Genomic DNA, 21644 nt, shown 5'->3' with positions numbered 1-21644 from the left:
TATACCACTCTCCTTATCATTCATCATTCACTTTGTTTAATACCACTTTAAAGTAGTATTACACGAAGTAAACGATGAATGATAAGGAGAGCGTTAAAATAGTTTTCTTTACATATTCCTACATTCATTTTATTGAGTACAATTTTATTTATTTTGAAATACCTTTACTTATTTTTCGTTGTTGTTAATGATATCATATGATACCGATTGCCGCATATGGGATAGGGACCAGAGCAGACACAGCGAGAGCACAATCTCTTCTAAGAACTTCAGAAATGAAGGCATTGATGTGCATTACCGGAAACACGTTGAGAAACTTAATAAGAATCACGGAAAATTGGAAAATGTGTAGTACAGATGTTATAGTCAGATAGGGAAGACAGCGGAGACGATTTTGGAATGCCCATGTCAATATAATGCAAGAAAATAGACTGAACCGACTTGCTCTTCAAGAAAACCTAGACGGAAGAAGACCATCTGAAAGTCCTCCAAAGCAATGGAGCGACATCTGGCAGTCCACATCACAAGAGACTGATAACGTAACAGATAGATCCTCGGATCTATAAGAAGGATGAAGAAGATAATAACATCTTTAACGCATTTTGTGTATTAAATGAAAATACAACGGTAATGTTTACTTACGGTCTAAAAATAATTTTACTTGAGGCTTTAAAAATTATTTTATTTAATCCACTTACAATGCGACATATTTGCCCTATACGGATTTATACGTGCGCCTTGCCATATAAAGAAATAGGTAACACAAGTGTCGCCGTTCACTCCACTGTGACGTCATTTTACTGTTGGCTCACCCCATTTAGGTGGTTTGTATTTTCTCAATATCAAAAACAGAAAATTCAAACTTTTTTTCACACAAGTGACGCCGTTCGCTCCACTGTGACGTCATTTTACTGTTGGCTCACCCCATTTAGGTGGTTTGTATTTTCTCAATATCAAAAACAGAAAATTCAAACTTTTTTTCACACATTTCAAAAAAACATTATCAGAATCATAAAGTACGCTTTCAATATTCAATATGTACATTTAAAATGTTATCCCCAAATTTTAAACATACTGCTATGCTATGTGAAACATATATTTTGTAAACTAATGTATCTGCATCAAAATAGTAACTAGGTGGAAAGACTATTCTTGTCATCGGCCAGTGAAATTGTTAAAAAAAATTATCAATCAATCATCATTTTTAATTTAAAGGCTAAATATACGAGAATTTGACTGTTGTAACGCACCTTTGCTCGTTAAAATTATACTAAAGTTATATCGATTAATTACAACTCACGTATGTTTATTTAAAGGTCAGATATAATATAGTATTTTACATGACATGCACATTCTTATAAATGGCCACCTGCTACTGGAACAAAAAACGTATTATTTTTTGCTGTTGTTTTAACAGAGAAATTCATCATTATAATACACGAGTACATAATAGAATACACGTGGAGCCAATAAACACAACTAAGTTTGGAGTAAAGTCCTTGCAGTATATTGCCTATACCCAAATTAACCAGCTGCCTGACATAAAAAATAGAACTCAGTCAGGGATCCCAATAAATTAACTGAAAAAATACTTCATGGAAAAATATTTGTGTTTGTGATTAGTTATATTTTCAATTTTTTTTCCTTTGAATATGCTCCTTACTTTAATTTTGTTTATGCCTGTTTACTGAACCCGTTTTTTATATTTTATATTTTACCCTGTGTTAGTTTTATTATTTTTTTTGTGTTTCAGTCTTGTTAACCTTTATCCCTTGTCCCAAAATGAGAAATGGAAATTACTTCTCGGAAATATTGGATATTACTTACGTTTTGTAATATTTTTTAAAATCAAATAAATTATAAACTTTTGCAACTTCAAAAGTAACATTATCATTAGTACTACTATCACTTTCTTGCCCGTATGTTGCATTTATAAGATGTTTACAAAGTATTAATATAGTCTAGTGTAACATCTATCTTAATTTGACCACGGGAATCCATGTAATGAGCAATTACATTGTTTCGTAAAAAGCAAACAAATTATTTACAAGACATTGCAAATCGTGCATGGGAAAGATGTTTTGTGAAATGGCTTTGCTTATTAAATCGTGCATTATATTTTACGTTACAATATTCTCTTACACTGCTCCGACCTCCGAGTACTTTATTGTAGCATTAATAGTTTTTCATAAGCCATCATCATCATCAGCAATAAAGATATTATATTTCACAGTCGACTGTCATATCATTGGATATGACAGTCGACTGTGAAATATATGTCATACCTCTGTGGTGTAATAGATAGCGAGTTTAGCTACCGTGCTGGAGGTCCCGGGTTCGATTCCCAGGAGGAGTAAAAATAATTATTAGTGATATACAGTGTAATATTTATTTCATATAACCCTGGACTGGTCCCTTAAGCGCAAGAGTGATCACTTTGCCTTCATATAAGTAACGATCAAGATAACACTGCGTCAGTACGATGCAGTGCCCTATACACTATTGGGTGCGGAAAAGGGTAAAATCGAATTGATAGCTGTCCCACCGCATGCCCAGATCTGATACAGAAGCATCTAGGCTTCCTGACAGATCTGCTCTTGCTAAGCAATTATTTTTTTTAAAACTATTTAGCGAAATTTATTGAAAATGAGAAACAATATAAAATTGTATCCCGATTTTACTATGAATTTACATTTGAAAGCTTTCAATATACCATATCTGTCACTGTCAATCTAAATAAATACATAAATAAATAAAAATAAATAAATAAATACATATGCGGAAAACGTTAAGAATGTTTTTTTTAAACGTGCTAATTGTGAGGGGTGGTTCTAAAAATATAAAGCCCACTGTAGTTTTGAGCTCTGAGCAGTAGCCGAGTAGTCCTGAAGTCTGACCACTGAGTGCGGCCAGTGAAAGCGAAACCGGAGCGGTTTCATTTGCCGGTTGAATGGTAATTGCTGGAGAGTTTTTGTTTCGCTGCCAATCTATTGTTTAGTAACTCTGTCATTTTTTACTCAGCCTCGTCTGTGTTTAGCGGAAAACCGCTCGATGGCCAATTATTTCAGCCATGATTTACACAGTTTTATTTCTTATTTATGATAAAAGTTGGCGTTGATAACGTAATGCCTTGTCGAAACATGCCAAAAATAACGTTCGCAATGAAAAATATATCGCGCCGCATCTCCTAACCTATAAATGTTTTTTTGAGGAATATCAAAACTAAGTAACTAAACATGTTTCACAACAGATATCGACAAAAGATTTAACGTATTCCATATTGTCTTTTGTGGCTTTAAATTTTATTTGAGAGCTATTTACTTCACAAAAATCTCACATGATAAAAAAAACTATTAACTTACTGATCATCACGACGTCTCACGCAGGGTAGGTAGAGATAACAGAACGCCATACCACACTGTCTTTGAAAATTATTTGAAGCACTTGCCATGCCAATTTTACATCCTAATCAGATACGCACATTTTTATTTCTGTGTAAGTTCATAGTGTCAGTTACGTACAAACTACATACCTACTTGTAAATTTTTTGTATTCCTCTAATTTTGGTTTTTATAGTAAATCGCATCGGTACCGATTTTTTACATAATCCATAATTCGAACTTTGATTACATAATTGTTCTAATTGTAGAATGACACATTGTATGAGCGCGTGCGACGTCAGATATCATTTCATTTTTTTTTATTGTTTTATAATTATAATTTTGGTCTCCGTTGTTATTGCATGTCTTATTTTATTATCAATTCCAGAATCAAATTTACATTTTTTTGTCATATTAGAGGCTATAAGTTGGGTAGAAGCTCGACTGTGAAACTGCCATTGCAGGTTCGATTCCCGCCTATGGCAAAATGAATTCAAGAAAGATTTGTTTTAAATTGGTATTGGTGTTTGTGATATAGAGTGAGTATTTGAACTCATTTAAAAGGTTTTCAAATAGATTCACTTGGGTTTTTGGTAGTTTCAAATAAAATGTTCATAACGATTGAAGAATACATTGAAATATATTTAACTTGGTTTTCTGGCTCTAATCAATTGCTTATCATTTTTTTTGTAAATATTTATTTATTATAAAACGTCTACCGCTCGACTCAGCTTGATAAATATTTTGAATTCACGTTTATTTACTTTCTCAGCCGTTTTTTACTCTCGTTAAAAGGGAGTGATGGATGATGTTCATCTAATAGCCGGCGATCACTGATCACGTCTGGCGGTGATTGCAGCGGTGACTATTTCTAATTCTGGTCTCTGTTCCGTACCATTGGACACGGCGACCTGCTTACCTTGGTGAGAATCTGGAAGAGAGATTGCATATACCTCGTGTAATGGGAAAATATCACACGCTTTTATATTGTACATATCTAGAGATATTTCATAGATCTCAACCGTGCTAACAAGTGCATTCCATTCATGCCTGCTGCACTGTTTTGCGAATATCGAAGCAGTTCCCCTATTATGAACGCCATTAAAATAATCTTTTAAAATAAATGTAAAAAAAACTTTTGTTTTATTCACTAAGACATGTTTAAACCGTTTGTAGATCAATATTGTCTGGGTGCTTATTCCGTAATATAACTAGAGTTAAATTTACGGAAACTTTTTTATTCATGTAGATATAGGATTCTCAGCCAAGATCTTTAGTAATGTTTTGTAGTTAACTGACGAATTTCTCTCTTTCTTTAAAGGTGTTGGTGCATTTTTTTTCTTCTACGGCCACCCATGAAAATTCAGATATCAAGAATTGATAGTTTATTTTCTGCAAATGTGATTATTCAGCAAATTAATTGTATGGTACACCAAAGCTTTTGGAACCGCAGGACGAACCGGATCAAAATAAGGAATCCTTTAATATACTTTTTAATAAAGCCAATATTAAATAGTCAATCGTTATAGATGCTTTTAGAGGCATATATTGGTCCTTTATAAGCAATACTATCACAGTAACCTAAATGTTTCATGTGATTTTTGACCTGATGTAGTATTTAACGCGTACATCCAAAAGTAAAAAATGCTTATTCGCGTGAATAAAGAAACGGCATATATTTTTAGGACGTAGGTTTTTTTCACTAATTAAGTGCTTGTTGGTAAAAAAAAAATAAGAAACTTCATTGAAAACTACCATGAAAATAGGGAACGCACTTGTGCAATCATTCAAAAATTTATATCTCGAATGGGAAGGTTTTATGGTAACTTGTCTGTCTGAATTTGTGGCAAGGATAGAAATAATTTATATATCGTGTACATGGGTTGAACGCTCTCGATGGTTTCATTATCCTTGATGTGGGTTCTTAGTTTCCCCACCTTCCTTATAATCCTGTTGTGTAGGTAGAGCACGAATGAATAATATATTGAGAAACCAGACTTCGCTCGGAAATCTCATGATATCGCTATTTTAAATTCACAAAATGCTGTAACCCGCGACGGTTAACACGGTAGTCTCGAATAAAGCGCTTACTGATGGGCCCCACCGCGGAAATATTTTCCAATCTCAAAATCACAGTATTAATTATTGTTTTGGCCTCAAGGAAGTGTAAAACGCGTTCGCCAATGCTCAATTATAATCTTACGGCAGCCGTCTCTACATTTATTTGATGGTTTATTTAATAGTAGTTTTTATTATTTTATCCCATTAAACGCTGTGCTATTATTTCGAATATAATGTACATGCAGTATGTAGTACGTATCCGCGGAAATAATTATATTTAAATGCCCAGCTACATACCAATAATATGTTACGTATTTTGCTTATTTTATTGGTTGTAAACACTCGCTACTTCAAAATATTGCATGGCTGTTAGAAGAAACAATTATTTCCGTTTAGTTGATTTATATGCGATTGAATTAGATCATTTTGTTTTTGACATAACACGTTGCATATGTTTATCAAACGACCATTACTGATTACATACTATTAAGGGATATTTCTGTTTACCCTGCACTAGTTAATAGCGAAATCAATCCTTCGCATTATTAATCGAATTATACGTGAACCAAGATACTCGATGCCTACATCTATCATCTTACTCGTTACGAAAGCTATCTTGTGCGTCCATCATACTGACGTGTATTATCTTCAATTTGTAAGCTTCATCCTACCCACATGTTCGAGAGAACCCCATTTCGGCTAGGCGTATTATTGCATCAACGAAAAATACATTATACGAACATTATTCCTTTTCTAGTGACATTCGTTCACACGACAAATAAAACGTATAGGTATTTGAAAAAATATTCGTATGTGTATGTTGTAGGTGCTGTTGAACATCATGAATACCTATTGAAGCACAAAAGTTTTTCGATGATCATAAGATAAGCTGACAACAGCTTTTATTGAATCTTTTATCCCATTCATGATTCTCACGGGGTATTACAAAAATCTTTTTACCAAAGCCTATTGATATTCTTTTCCATTTTCCTTTTATGCTGGTTATTAGATAGTGGCATTATGTGTTGTCGCGTCTGTAAAAAATACGCGTAATGTACCGCAATATATACGTTCAATAAATTGTTATTTCTACGGATAAAATTTCCATTTTTGACTCGAATTATAATAATATTATTTTTACCAATGCCTGCCGGATGTGTCCCCAAAATCGCAGTCTTTATCTATCATTATACCATAAACGTTTCTCTGCAACAGACCTTACAATTGAAATGAACAGTTATGAAATGATTTACGAAATTGTTGAAAATGACTGTTGCACACCAGCTCGCTTGTATACCTACATGATGTGTCGTCTGCCCTTTGCACAGCTCAACAATAAATAATACGTTATTATGCAGTTCTTCGTAACTATAATTACTATTGTAACCTTTCATTGTACTTGCTTATTTCCTTTCCTGTTATTTATTCGTACTTTTTCCGATCTTTGCCAACCGGATATTTCCGATGGATGTACGCGTAATATTTATTTTTAATCAATGAAACAATGCTCTTTAATAGGATATTATTACATGTGGGATGTTACAAATAATACATTCTACATTTTAAGGGCGGATATTGTGGTTTTTCAATCATTCGGAATCTAAAAATATGCAACCAAGCATATCAAATAATTACAAGTATATTAGTACATACAAACTAAAAGGTTAATCTGTACGTTAATCTGTACACTCTATACTATGTTTGTGAAGAAACTGGGTTCATTTCATATATTGGTATGTAAAATAATTATTTTGTGCAATCCACATATACTTATGTTTAATAGAAGAAATCAACAAATTAAAATAAATCACATAAAAATACCTAATTAAGATGTAAGCATGAATGCATATATTGGTAGGTAGTTTATTTTCTTAACTTGCGACTTTAAAATTTTGGATTAGCTCGCTCGTTTCACGTATTTGCCGTCATTTCAATTTACCACGCTCTGAGCCACGAAAGTAATTCTACCGACTGCGCTTAAAGTATGTATGTATGTATAATTATTCTGCAAGAAATGAAATATTTCTATCATAATTTTCTTTTCCCCGAATGAGAAACAACGCGATTTTAAGAAATATTCAATTAGCCATCGTCCATTGCGTAAGTTTGCTTTCATCAGAACGATTATGTCTCTCCATTTATGTATTTTTTCTTCAATCGAATCAAAAGTGTTTTTCTATTATTTAGTTTATTAGAAAGTACGTCAATAATAGTAATTTTTCTTACACAACATTTTCACACGGGCTATCATTATACAAACCGCGGTATGATTGGACCAATACTTTGCCACGTGTGCAACCAAAGACGGATTTTCATTTTGAAAAACCACGTGTATAGAAATAATTTACTTTAGATTTGACATCTCAACGCAGATGTCAAATCTAAAAAATGTGGAAGTCTAGGTATTTACAGGGCTTATGACATGTCATAGGCTTGTTAATAGGCCCTGTAAATAACAGATTTAGGCTTATAATCATAAGCTATAAGCACTGTAAATACCCAGATATCCATATTCTTCTTCATTTTTGTTGAGATGTTAAAAAATGTAAGTAAATAATATGTTTATTCTTCTTTTTATTTTGCATATATTTTTTTAATTGAAATATTCGTGTTTTTATTATTTACACAAATATTTTAATTTTATACTACATATTTCTGTGAGCTCTTTTTTAGAAATAGGTATCAAATTGTGGTTGAGTGGGTTCGAACCGAGAAACTCTGCCTCAAGAGTCCGACCACGGGACCACAACCTGACACACAACACCGGATTTTTTTGTTATTTTTATATAAATGTTAATATTTTTAAAATATATAAAACTGTTTTGATTTTGTACAATTTCGCATCATTCTTCATAGATCTCAAATAATTTCTGTACTTTGTGCTGTTGTTTTTTTTTTAACGGATTTTTTAATGCAAACTTGCCTCAAGGTAATATAGTTAAATTGATTTATTTCCTGCAACTGACGTGCAACTACAAAAAAGGTTTTTACTATCAGAAGTTTGTCTAACGTCTGCCGCCAATTTTCCTCATATTAATCTATCACAAATTATGAATATTATATGTAACGGTGCGCAGTGGTTGGATTGATGAAAACGAACTCTGTATCCTTCCAAAAGTTTTTTTTTTGATGGGAGCTGCAATCATTATTTACCTTGCTTATTTTGTACAAGGTTTATATCATTGAGTGGATTTTTCTTTCTTTTAACTTAAAAAATTAATATTTTATTTTTATCTGTGTTGTTGACTAGTGTGGGCCAATCAGGAACTTCTTAACATTTGCTCATTGCTGGGAGAAACCATGTAAAACTCTTCAGGAGAAGACGAACTGTTGACTGTAATCAACAGGCCTTCCGTCCCACTAGAAGGGGGTTCGGCATTTTGTGTCCTAGCTTGGTGTATAGTACCAATGTCCTTCACTATTTTTATCATGAATGATACCACATTTCGTGATAGTTCCTTATGAATGTTCCTTCTAAATGGTTTCAACTACTGGCTAAGGTAAAGAGATCCACTCGAGGTTTTGGCAGTTTGGAGATAGTAGGATGATGACACATGACGATTTTGACTATGTGCTGAGGATGATCGTATTTGGTATTTGACTAATTGGTTGTGTGGATTGTTTCAGGCTACGGGCGACAGTTCTAGCGGGGGTGGCTCGGGCTCCGGCATGGAGTGCCTGCAGCTGCGCTCCCCGCCCGCTCCCTTCCACTACCTCCTCAGTGAGCAGGCCAAGTCTCTCGTGGCTCTACAGGTTGGCACTTATACAATATGTGTATTTATTTCTATACCCTAAAGGTTTTCATTAGGTACTCAATTTGTCTTCCCTTTTTGGTTGTTTAAATTTAAACACATTTCGGTGTTTGATAACTACTGATAATGAAATGAAACGTTATTGTATTTTCCGACGATAGCGCTGTCCTGCCGATTGTGATTTTATCTAGCTAATAATATCATTTTGATAATAGAATATCACAATATTTTCCTTTAAATAATATGTTCATTATCAAATAATATAATGTACACATACGCGTATGGTAGCAGTCACATAAATATTTGTTGTCTTAAATCATTAGTATTTATTATTAATTTGATGAAATTAAATTCTACAATTTGTTTCCAGGAACTTCAGAATGAGGTGGGCGCATTGCTGGAGTTTCGAGACCTCGTCATCGAGACGTTCCCCAACCTTCGGTCCAAACTGTCGGGAGGGGGTCCGCCCGGGAGCGGCGGGAGCGGGGTCGCCCCGGTGCCCTCGGGCGCGGGGGGCGCAGCCCGGCGGGACTGGGAGCCCGGCGTGCGCGTGCGCAGGAAGCTGCCCACGCGCGAGGCCGACTCCCTGCCCCGCAGCCGCAGCGACAGCCACAGCAAGCCCCAGGGCGCCCACAGCGTGGTGCAGGACTCCGGCTTCAGCACGGAGACCTCGTCCAGCAAGGAGGCCCACAGCACCGCCGCCCCTCCCACCCGCCAGGCCTCGACCTACGAAGGAGAGCTCTGGCAGCTCCTCGACGTCATCCAACATCGTGGTAACAAGCTCAAGGAAGAAGCCGAAGCTCTGCGCGGAACCCTGGGAGAGAGGAGGGCGCTCAGTCTAGACGCGCTGTGCGACCAGAGTCGCGACGACATCGACCCCGCCGAGGAGTTTAGGAAAACTCTCGCGGTGGGATCTTCTAGAGAACTAGCGGCTCTTCGGAGGGAGAGAGATCATCTACTGGACCGTCTGGCCGAACTAGAAGCGGAAGCCTTAGTGGGGAAGGTGGAGGCGGAGAGATTGAGGGAATCCGAGCTCGTGTCTCCTATAGCCTCGAGGCACGACCGCGAGGACAGAACCCTCGAGTTGAGGTCGCGCCCCTCGGCCCCGGGGCCGCTGCAGTCGCCGCCGCACTCGGTGTTCGCGCCGGTGACCCCCGCTAAGGCGGCCAACGGTCTGCCCGAGACTCCCGTGAGGCCTCGGAGGATCTATCCGCGAGCGGAAAGTGAAGTGGTGAGGGGAGACGGCGACTTGGGGAAGTTGGACAGAATAATGAATACGCCCGTGAAAAGTGTTAAAGTGAAAACGCCGGATTCTAGGAAAATATCAGCTATTCTTCAAGAAAATAATCCATTGGAATTGCAAAGGCATCTACTGATCTACACCGTCCATAATCAGGTAAGATTTCTATTTTTATATTCATATCCTCAGTGTGTGGGTCTCGAGCTTTACAAACGGCTATAATTAGTCACATAACTTATCGTATCTTTTATAGAGCTTCGTTGCGAACGCGGATATCTCATCGATAGGAACGATATACAACGTAAAGTTTTTTTTTCTATTATAATGCTATTAACGTTAATTCTAACAGGCTCTCCCTTTACCGTGTTACAATGGATACAGCCGACCTCCGATAAGTTCTTGTTCCGATTTTATATTAAATGGATACTTGTCTTGCATTGTAATTATTGTTTTTGTGATAGTCAAATATTTTTTTCTTTATTTTTTGCTTTTCACAATATTTTAAAAAAACAAGTACAAAAAAAACATAATATTAACACAATAAAAGATCCAACAAAGGCATGGCCTGTTTGTGGAATATGAGTACATTTTATTTTAGGTTATAATAAAGGGCAAGAATACAATATATATCAGAAATAAAAATCGATTAAAAGTGCTAATATAAACTACAAATATTTAATTTTAATAGAAAACAAAAATTTAAAAGATGAAAATGAAAAAAAGTTAGCAAATTTGTACTACTTATATGAGTTATACGTTTAAAAGAAGAAGGTACTTTGATCTGTTTTTTTGAAAAATAATTTAAGCAAAATTTGTTATCAAAACAAACTTAGATAATTAATGTCTGACATATAGTCTGTGTGGAATGAATAAAAAAACAGTTTTGGAGCTATGAAAAATGAATGTCTTTGCGCGAGTCTGGATTTGCAAAAAGGGATATCTAGTAAATTATTCATTCTTTGGCTAGATCTTTTAATATTTTTAGGAAATAAATGTTGGCGCACAAAAACATATTTTTGACACTGTTGACAATATATTTCTCGTAGCTCCAAAAGTTCAGCTTCCTGAAATAATCGGTTGGTTGGAAAAGTTAAATTTTAGTATTAAAATTAGTATGTTAATTTGCGTTGTTACCAGTTTACGCGTCCAGCTTCTGATTACGTCCGGTACGCAGCTGTTTCGAATGGTCGAGTATAGCAGAAACGCCATTATGATTCGAGTTGACCGCAAGTACGTACATAATGGGTAATGGTAATTGCTCGCATTTATGTAGCGTACTAGCGGCTCGCGGAAACTTCCTTCATTCCGTTTGGGGGGTTCTTTAATGCTGCATTTTCATTACAGGCGATGAAAGTCGGTATGCGACGTTCGCGGAAGCGCTTCACGATGGTGCATCGCACTTTCGAATTATCATACGCAATACATAAAGTATTTTGAGAGTTTAGACTAGTTATAAATTAATGGAGCGTGAGTAAGTTTTCGCTTGTGAAATTTGCGAGAAAGATGGATGACACAGTGTTGCAGACGACGACTATTCTTCAATTTTGGCTTATATTTATTAAGGCTGTTGAAATGTATTTTTGAATGATTCCTACCGTACCCGAATCTTATGTAAAGGCTTTTGATTATTCTAAAATCCGGTCTTTCGAACAAACAAAACGATAATATAACGAATCGCTTGCACTTTAATGTACGCTAATATTGATTTTATTTAATGTTGATTAATTTAATTTTACTGTACTGCCCTCATCATTGTTAACTCCAAAGAATGTCACTAATTTATCGTAGTAAATTTATAAGAAAAAATATTATTTCGACAAATTGGAATTACCAAAACCAACAAAATGTATTTATATATTTGTTATATGTTAATTGTATGAATTGTGAGGTCTAAGGCAGATGAATCATAGGCGTGATCGATTCTCCTTAATGGATAGAAGCAAGATGATATCTGCTTGCATAACCTTGATTTTGTGGTCTGCAATAACCATTGTGGTCGGATGAATAATTCAAAGCAGCTTTCTAATGACTCGGTTAAAACGAACGGATAAATAAAACTGGATAATTAGGCTCTAACTTGCATACTAAACAAAGGTCAAGGGTTCAACCTGAATAAAACATTAATGCAACGAATTACGCAACAACTATCGTCAAGCGTCTAGTCGAACACAACAAACGAGATAAGTAAATAAACGGTGTATTTAAAAGGATAATCGGCGTTTTTTGTGTACTTTGAGATTAAACTGTCAATTATTTGTCGATTGCACCATTCAAATCGCGCAGTGATCATGTATGGAAAATAATAGCTCGGTTAAATTGGTATACCGAAAGCCATATATTGAACTACACAATACTAGATATAATTGGACAAAAGGACCCGCGCGGAGCTGGGAGCCGACTTTTCCGACAGGGTGCGGCTTTAAGGCATACTAATTAAATATTTATACAAATTAAATTTTTGGATATTTAATGTGTGTACATATACTTACATATCGACGGCCCCTACGTAAAGTACTCTATCTGCAAATCTGTTATTTTATAGGAGAGAGCTTAGAAGATTTTTTCAACGTATTTTTTTTTATAAGTAACGGTTTTATCTGAAATTCTAAACTAGTATTATACATTCAAAAACACGATAAAAAATGTATTAAATCGTTAAAAAAATTATGCTTTGTCAAAATTAAGTAGTTAGCGTTTTAGGAGTTCAGTTCATTTCGAAACTTCGATGTAGATAGCGTCTAATACAATACGCCTGAAAACAAGCGTAATTTTAAAAAAAATATATTTAAAATTATATTTGTAGAAAACGGTCTGTTGATAACGTATACCAAACATCTCAAAATTGACAAAAATGTAGTTAGAGCACTTTACGTAGGACACGTCGGCCCCATATAAACGGCGCGATGGCTTGCTAGCGAGTTAGTTGTCATAATTCCTGTATAAAAATGCTAAATAACGTACCAAAACGTACATATTTTTCTCACTTCTTGTGTCATTTTACCCCCGTGTTTACCGGCGCAAACGTGTCAACAACACCGCCCGCACCTTTCCTTGACATCCTTCAGTGCATCAGTCGGTGAGACCGGTCTGGGCACCGGGCACTGCATACCTCCGGTGAGGCGCGAGCCGCCCCCTGAAGGCGGGTTCCGGAATACCGAATGCGGCTACCGTTTGTTGACAAGACGGATTGCCATCGGGTACTGCGTGCCTACGCGCTACCAATCTACCTCCGACGCATTTCGCTAAACCCCTTTCAATTTTTTACACTATTCAATCGCACAAATCTGTATCTTTACCAACGCGATTTGGGGATTTTCACGATTCTTTGGATATTTTTCATGATTTGTTAAAATTTACTATTGACTATTTGGATTGATATTTTGTATGTCCCTCCTCATAGTGCATTTAGCTACCATTGCTGGAGGCACAGGGCTCGAATCCTAGAGGGGTTAAAAATAAATACTTTTGATTGAATTGACTTACTAACCGTAACGCCGCTTCCCACACGGGTAGGCAGAGTGGATAAAACGCCATACCTTTGCGAAAAATCTTCCCCTCTTCCACATTCATGCACCTCCTTATACATCATAACCGCCTCCTGATTTGACCACTTTCAAGGATGTGAAATACTTGGTCAAGCTATGTTTTTCTCGGTTTCCCTCTGCTCCTATTACCTACATTACACTACGGAGGCGGAGATATTCAGCGAGTCGTTAATATGGATGAATAAAAATTGATTTTAAAAATTGGTTTTCAAATTTTTAACTTTTTCAAAAAGTGGATTAGATTTATTCTGCAAAGTTGCGCCCAATAAATAAAATTAAAATTAGGCCATATTTTTTAACTGCATTGTAATTAAGAGCCAGGGATTTTTATTTTATTATTATTACTAATTTTTTATTTTTTATTCCAGCTTCCAACTATGCAATTAAATACATCTAATACTATTTTATAATATAGTTTGACGATGACCTCGTTAGGCGAAAGAGCTGTCAAAGAAAATGTTTATATTAATACTAATGTACTATAAAATTTTACAATTTAAACGCCAATTCAATAAATAGTAATTTTGTATTCAAACAAATAACGACAATTCTGGTACATTTCACAGACACATATTCCAGTCATAAATACCGCTCTCTTTACTAGGTATGCTAATTGATACTTAATTAATAAATAATCACATCGTGTCGATGGTCACTAACCATAAATTTTATTATTTATGTCATGGCCTGTTATTAAAATGCTATCAATTACTAAATGATTGCAAATTATGAACTCAATGACTCTTATTTATAGCTTCTTTTGGCAGACATGTTCTGGAGACAAAAGATCAATGTAACTTTATGTTTTAACTAACTAACTAACTAACTAACCATCACGCCGCTTCCCCGCAGGGGTAGGCAGAGAGAATAGAGCGCCACACCACTCTGTCCTTGCAAACATTCTTCGCCTCTTCCACGTTCATGCATCTCCTCATACATACCCGCCGATTGTTACGACTCCTAACCTGACCACTTTCAAGTATTTGGCATACCTGATCGTGCCATGTTTTTCTCGGTCTTCCTCTGCTTCTTTTCCCGCTAATATTCGCCTCATAAATTTGTTTTACCGTTCTTTCCTCACTCATTCGTTCTACATGTCCAAACCATCTCAACACACCTTTCTTAATTTTATCGATAATGCTTATCTCAGCTTTGCATTCCTTCCTTATTTCACTATTCGCACATCTATCATACATCGTTTTGTCGCACATTCTTCTGAGAGATCGCATTTCGACTGCATTCAGTCTACTTTCATCCTTCTTTTGCCAACTCCATGTTTCACTTCCATACATTAGAGTTGGAACCAGGACTCCGTTGTGCACTGCCAGTTTAGCTTCCGCTGATAGGTTTTTACTGTTTTAACTACTTTACGATAATTTTTATTAAATTGCCATCGACAATTATAACTGATGTTTATGGCAGAATTTAAACATATCGCTCACTCCTTTCAACGACGTCATATTACATATCAAAATCTTGATTTTTCAGGAGATCGTTTTTAAAGTTTAAGAATATAATGAAATGTTTTAAAAATAAATATCAAGCCACTCATTGAACTTTTCACCGTGCATCAGATCTTTTTAGGTAAAACCTGAAGGTGTTTTCTCCATTTGAAAAATATGCAATTTATTTTTAAAAAATAATTAAACAATACCTTTTCTTAAAAATGCTAAAACAACACTTTCTGCCCTGTAGCGGGTAAATATTATGTTTAAAATATGCCGTTTTTGTTGGGATATAGTATATTTTATGGGCATTCCGAAAACATGCAGAACTGAAAATTAACGATTTTTGATATGTGACTTGTTGAAAGGAGTGAGCGATATACTCTTTATTCATTTAAGCGTATTTGATTGTACGAAAAAGTAATATTTTGAGACAGTGAATATAAATTTCTCGTGAATTTAAGATCTCTTTAAAGTGGCACTGTAAATTTTTTTATAGTCTTCAATTCTTTTTTCTGGTATTTCTTTAAAATTATACATGCAAGCATAAACATTAAACTAACTCAAATTTTGCAATTGTTTTTGTAAAAGGAATTTTGTCATTATGTCCACTTTGATACCTAATTGTGTATTAGTCCAATCTATACAAAGAACAACTAAGGTTAACACGTTGAACGCCATGTGAGTTATATTTGACTCACGCTCTGTTTGGTCAAGAGGTTGCATGAGTTAAATATAACTTTGATCGTGGATTGTATTTTACGTTCTGTGAATTGGATACGCTGCACGTTTTTAGCCATGTAATGTAAATGCATGCACTTTCTGTGTGGCACCCTGGACAAATTGACAGATATTTCTCTGAAAACTAATACTTTGCATTTTGCATTTTACATTTGACAGTCAATGTGTTAAATATTTCTTTTCCGGTTTATCTTACCTCACATGTTGAAGAAATCACTCTGAAAGCACATTTATTGTTATATCACTAGTTAATCCTCTTTGGTCATGTTCCCCCAAGGAATTAATCGTAATTCTGCTATTTTTGGAAGCTACTGGGAACATTATCGAGCCACGCGCGAGTTTTACTTGGAGCATTTTATTTAGTACTTAAAAACGCGAGACAGTCTAACTTTACTTTAGCGTAATTTCCGATCCATGATGTTGACGCTCCATTAGTTATTTATATATAGTTAATCGACTTTAAACATACCACATAAACTTCAAGATAATTTTTTCACTTATTTTAAACTTTGACCCATAATTTATACTGATTCTCGGTGATTTTAAACACATTTAAAAAAAACTTTTTTCTCAATATATTATATATTTACAATAAGCTTTGTCTTCTCACTGTCCTGCCGTACGCTGAGAGTTGGAATTCATCGTGTCTTTTTTTTATTTTGCCTGCAGCCGCTCTAAACCGCGACCACTTTTCGAGTTCTTATGCCTGGACATATCGCTCACTCCTTTCAAGAACGTCATAAATAAAAAAAAACTTGATTTTTCAGGATAACGTTTTTAAAGTTTAAAAATATAATATAATGTATTAAAAATAAATGTCAAGCCACTTCCTGAACTTTTTACTGTGCAACAGATCTTTTTAAGTAAAACCTGAAGGTTTTTTCTCCATTTAAAAAATATTTAGTTTATTCAAAAAAATTATTGAACAATACCTTTTCTTCAAAATGCAAAAACAACACTTTCTGCCATGGAGCGGGTAAATATTAAGTAAAAAATATACCTCTTTTGCTGGGATATTGTACATTTTCTGGGCATTCCGAAAACATGCACAACTGAAAATTGACGATTTCTGATTTATGACGTTCTTGAAAGGAGTGAGCGATATGTACTTCTTATGCTCCGTTTGTCTTCAACTATCCCTTGTAATATAATACTTATTTCTCTCCCCTCATGAAATTCCCAAAGTTTGTACTTTGGCTTGCCTATAACTACTCTCAACCGACGATATCATAAGCATTTTTTCTAGAACACCACATTTCGAGTGCTTCATTCTTCATAGTTAGCAATTACATATTGACATTTGACGCCATAGAAAAGCACTGAGAAAGTTTTGTATGATCCAATAAAGTTCTGTGGAACAAATTACATATTTCATTTGGTTAATTTAAAATACTTTTATAATCTCTTAAGGCCCAGCATTCGAAACTACCGGAAAGGTCACATGTCTGTTCGCGCACGTTTTTTTTTTTAATAATGTAGTTTGGATATTTTTAGTTTTTTAGAATATAAGTCTTCTTCTTCTTATTATAGGCCTTGCGGCCTGTTTTTAAGAGGGATTAGCCTCCTGCGACGTCGATTCCCAGCTATCGGCCCATCTCTTAGGTGGTTTGCCCGGGAGCTGTCTACCATGGGGTTGGCCGTACAGTGCGATGTGGGGGAGTCTGGATGGTTCCATTCTCCTCACATGCGCATACCATTGTCTTCTTCGTTGCCTTCCCAACCTAACGACATCTTCGATCTCGCATATTTCCCTGATCTTGGCATTTCTCAATCTATCTCGAAGACTCTTGCCTGTTATGCTTCTCAGAGTCTTCATTTCTGACACTCTAAGCGCGTTTATGTAGAAAAAATATTTTTATTATATTTTATAACTCCTAACCTTTCAATAACTCTTTTATTTTCAAAACCGTATAATTATTTCGGAGAAAAACGTATTTTTTCAATGCAAAAACGGTGTTTTAAGAAAAAAATCAACAATGTAAAATCATACATGGATTTAGAGAAAATTAAGTTGCGACTTAACGAATGCTGAGCCTTAATGCGTTTCTTGTGAAATGTAAGATTGGAACGAAATTAACACATTATGTACCCACATAGCTACCGAGACTTTCATGTAAAAAAGGTATGTTTTGATTGTCTGTATACACCCACATATTATAATAATCTGTACTTTGGTGTTAATAATAATCGCGTGTATCATGAAAGCATTTCGTGTTCGTATTTTTTATTGCGTATTCGTTGCATGTTTTTATTTTCTCTTTCCAAGATTTCAATTTTTAAATATCGTTTAATTGAGACACATATCTTTATAATCGCTAATCTGAAGCCTTTCGTAATTTGGTAATTGCACTAGGTATCATATCGAAGGTACATACGTAATTTCTCCAACAAAATTAATAAGCTTTAAAAAAACTATTTGTGATGTAAGCGCTTATTCGTAGGCCTAACGCACGTTTAATGATATTTTAATAACTTATTTGAGGAATAGTACTTGCCCTCATGACGTCATCAAAACTGTTATTGAAAATTGTAAGTATGTAAGAAAAACTAATGGGGTCAGTTTTCATTGTTTATATCAGAATTGTGACAAGCGCTGTTTTTGGCCTTTTTGTTTTTGAAAGTATGTATTTTTTTAAAATAAATAAATGAATTTATAAAAAACGGAGAAATTTTCGGGATTATTATTATTCTTATAACAAAAATCTTATTGTTTATGCCTACAACACTCCAATTTTTAACTATATTTATGTGCCTGCTTAACTTCTAATACAATAATATTTATATATATTATTATCTTAGCAAACATGAAATCTATAGTAATAACCGACTTTCACATGAGATTATATAACATTATATATATTTATAAATAAAATTATCCGTTTGAATAAATTTCTAAAAACAAGCAGTGTAAATAATGCGAATAATATGTTTGTTCGCGCAAAATTTGAGGTAATAAAAAGTAATGTATTTGTATTATTTTTTTCAACAGCTTGAATTCAACATAAATAATTATATCTCCTTGTAAGCCTTGCGGTTATATCGCAATTCGCAATATCCGATAAAACGTGTTTATTTCGCGTTTCTTTTCTTTTTTTAATAATTTAATTTAAATGCTATGTTTTTTTTTTACTATTAATCTTTAGTAAAACCTATATAATTTGCGAACGACATTGCGGATATTAAGAACCCATTACATTATACTCGGGAGTTTTTTTAAAGTGAATCTGAATTCGTCAAAGACGTGTTGAGCGGATATTTTTTTATCGGTGATTTAAAATATTACTTATCATCGTGATATCACTATCGATATAAAATTGGTCAAAATAGAAATGTACGTGATTTCATGATCAATTTCTTGCCATAGAATGAATGCCAATGAACGGTAAACCGAACCTTATTTTTCGTTTTGAGTAGAGTTAAAATAACCATAAATACTGGTTTAAGACCGGTAATTTTATCGTGATGAAAAATATTATTTTCGGTAAGCGCGTACGTGCATAATTTGAAATATTGTCGTTTTATATAGATAAGCACGATATTAAAGATTAAGGTGTCCAAGTTTGTCCAGGTAGTCGTGTTCTACCTAGCTAGTAGCTTCAAGTAGTCTTGTTTTAGCTAGCTAGTAGCGTGAGTGTGTTCTAGCTAGTTATTAGCTTGAAGCAGTCGCGTCCAAGTTTTTCAAGCTGACGCAGTTGAGCAATCTGCAGTTCAAATGCAATTAATTATTCTCATTTTCCGTTTTGAGCAGTCGTATCGACAGCTGCAGTTGACTTGCAGTCAATTTTTTGCGGGGAATGACATTTTTATTGAAACTGCGGAATCTTCAAGTGTGGTAAAAGCAGTTGACATCGACTGTTTTGGGCTGCTTCTCTGTTTTCAAGCTTACAAGTTTCCATTAACGTTACAACCATTGTTATCGTTATGCCATGAAATCAATTTTACAAAAATATCATCAGTTAAAAAACCTTATTATAACGTTTGTTTCCTTTAAAATGCAAGCTTTAAATAACTTAAATATTTTAAAAACGTTCGCATCCGCAAAATTTACGTTATAAATCATTTATTACTCTCGCATAGCGTTCTGAAGTTAAAATTATAAATAAAGTAAACCTTTTAAATATTATATCTTGATTATGGTATAAAAAATTGATTCTTATTTAAAGTATGTTATGTGTGATAGTTGTTGGTATAAACGCATTATCAGCCACCACAGATCGTTCAACAATTCAGATGATCTTGAAGAAGTTTAACAAAAACGTGGCATTGGCTTAGATAACTACTAAAAACATAAGTAATATTTAAAAAAAATGTCATTGTTAGGTAGGTTCTCATTAGTAAACATTTAAAAAACGCCCTTGTTTTTTTTCGACATTTTTTACTTGAACCTAATTAAACCAGAACAGACGAAAAGTGGCAGGTTTATATTTTTACTGTACAGTATGGTTTCCCCAAAGTTGTTTTGCCTGAATTATTCTAAGCCAGCCACAATGGCGGCCGTGTTTTCATTATAATGTCAATCGATTGTTCAGCCAAGCATCATCCGGGCAAGGTTTTTTAGTACTTAATCAAAATTCAAAAGGCGATTTGTTTGACTGCCCAGCGAGTGTATTGGTGCACAATGTATGTTCGTCCTTCCGTTCGGTCATTTCCGCTACTAGGATAAAATAACAACTATTTAGTTTTTTTCCACATAAATTTTATTTGACCAGCGACCGGGTTTCGTCGTAATACAACAAGGCAGGGGTGGAAAACCGTGATTTTATTTAAAAAATCTGACAAAATGAATTTAAATTGAATGACTTTAAATATTGTATTATAATAATTACATACACGTTAGTTATGGTAAAGATTTTAAGTATGATTTGGTATAATTGTATTTTAGAAATGAGTTTTGTATTTAAATTGAAATAATAATTGTCTTTTGTTAATTTATGTTTCTTTTTAAATGTCAATTTGTAATTTATGTTTTTTTTAAATGTTCAAGTACTATCTGCCCACTGATTGCAAACGGCTATATATGGTATCAAACGTTTTGATCAATATCACTAGTCCGTCTTTGGTCGGTTGGAAGATATTGCTTTTTAGCAATAAGCCCGCCAATGTACTTTTTTTATTTTCTGTACATGAAGTTTAAATAAAATAAAATAAAATAAAATAATAATATATGGGTGAATCTGGAAACTTTGATTGACGACAAATTACTCTTTATTTGTTATATTTTGTACTGTGTTATTCAAAATATTTCTCACCAAACTAAAATGTTTTTAATTATTATATCATTGATGATATTTCCATTAATAATATTTAATGATAACTTTTAAATATTTTTATCTTTATAATAATGTTTACACAAATGTGACCAGTACTATAATTTGACACCTCGTATTATCTTTTGTCGACTTTTATATTTTGGTGATTAACGATATTCTGGCGTACATTCTGTCAAATAAATGGCGAGACAGAGTAATTTGAAAGTTTCG

The 21644-nt window shown here is 34.4% G+C and overlaps 1 protein-coding gene across 3 annotated transcripts in view; it reads left to right on the top strand.

Moving 5' to 3' along the window:
- Window positions 1–21644, top strand: part of jvl (javelin-like) — a 180049-nt gene that overhangs the window by 134941 nt on the left and 23464 nt on the right. For all 3 annotated transcript variants that reach the window (XR_015837311.1, XM_088257278.1, XM_088257277.1), the window contains exons 2-3: window positions 9069–9194; window positions 9564–10589. Coding sequence is in view for 2 of the 3 variants with exons in the window: in XM_088257278.1 (XP_088113404.1) it covers window positions 9069–9194; window positions 9564–10589 (1152 nt within the window). In the remaining variant the exon portion in view is untranslated. The remainder of the gene's footprint in view (window positions 1–9068; window positions 9195–9563; window positions 10590–21644) is intronic.

Source organism: Brachycentrus maculatus, unplaced genomic scaffold (genome assembly GCF_059751285.1).
Source record: "Brachycentrus maculatus isolate JH-2025_06_01 unplaced genomic scaffold, ASM5975128v1 h1tg000077l, whole genome shotgun sequence".
In the NCBI taxonomy this organism is placed as follows: domain Eukaryota; kingdom Metazoa; phylum Arthropoda; class Insecta; order Trichoptera; family Brachycentridae; genus Brachycentrus; species Brachycentrus maculatus.
The sequence above is the reverse complement of the archived record's forward strand: the minus strand, read 5'-3'. Positions and strand labels throughout refer to the sequence as shown.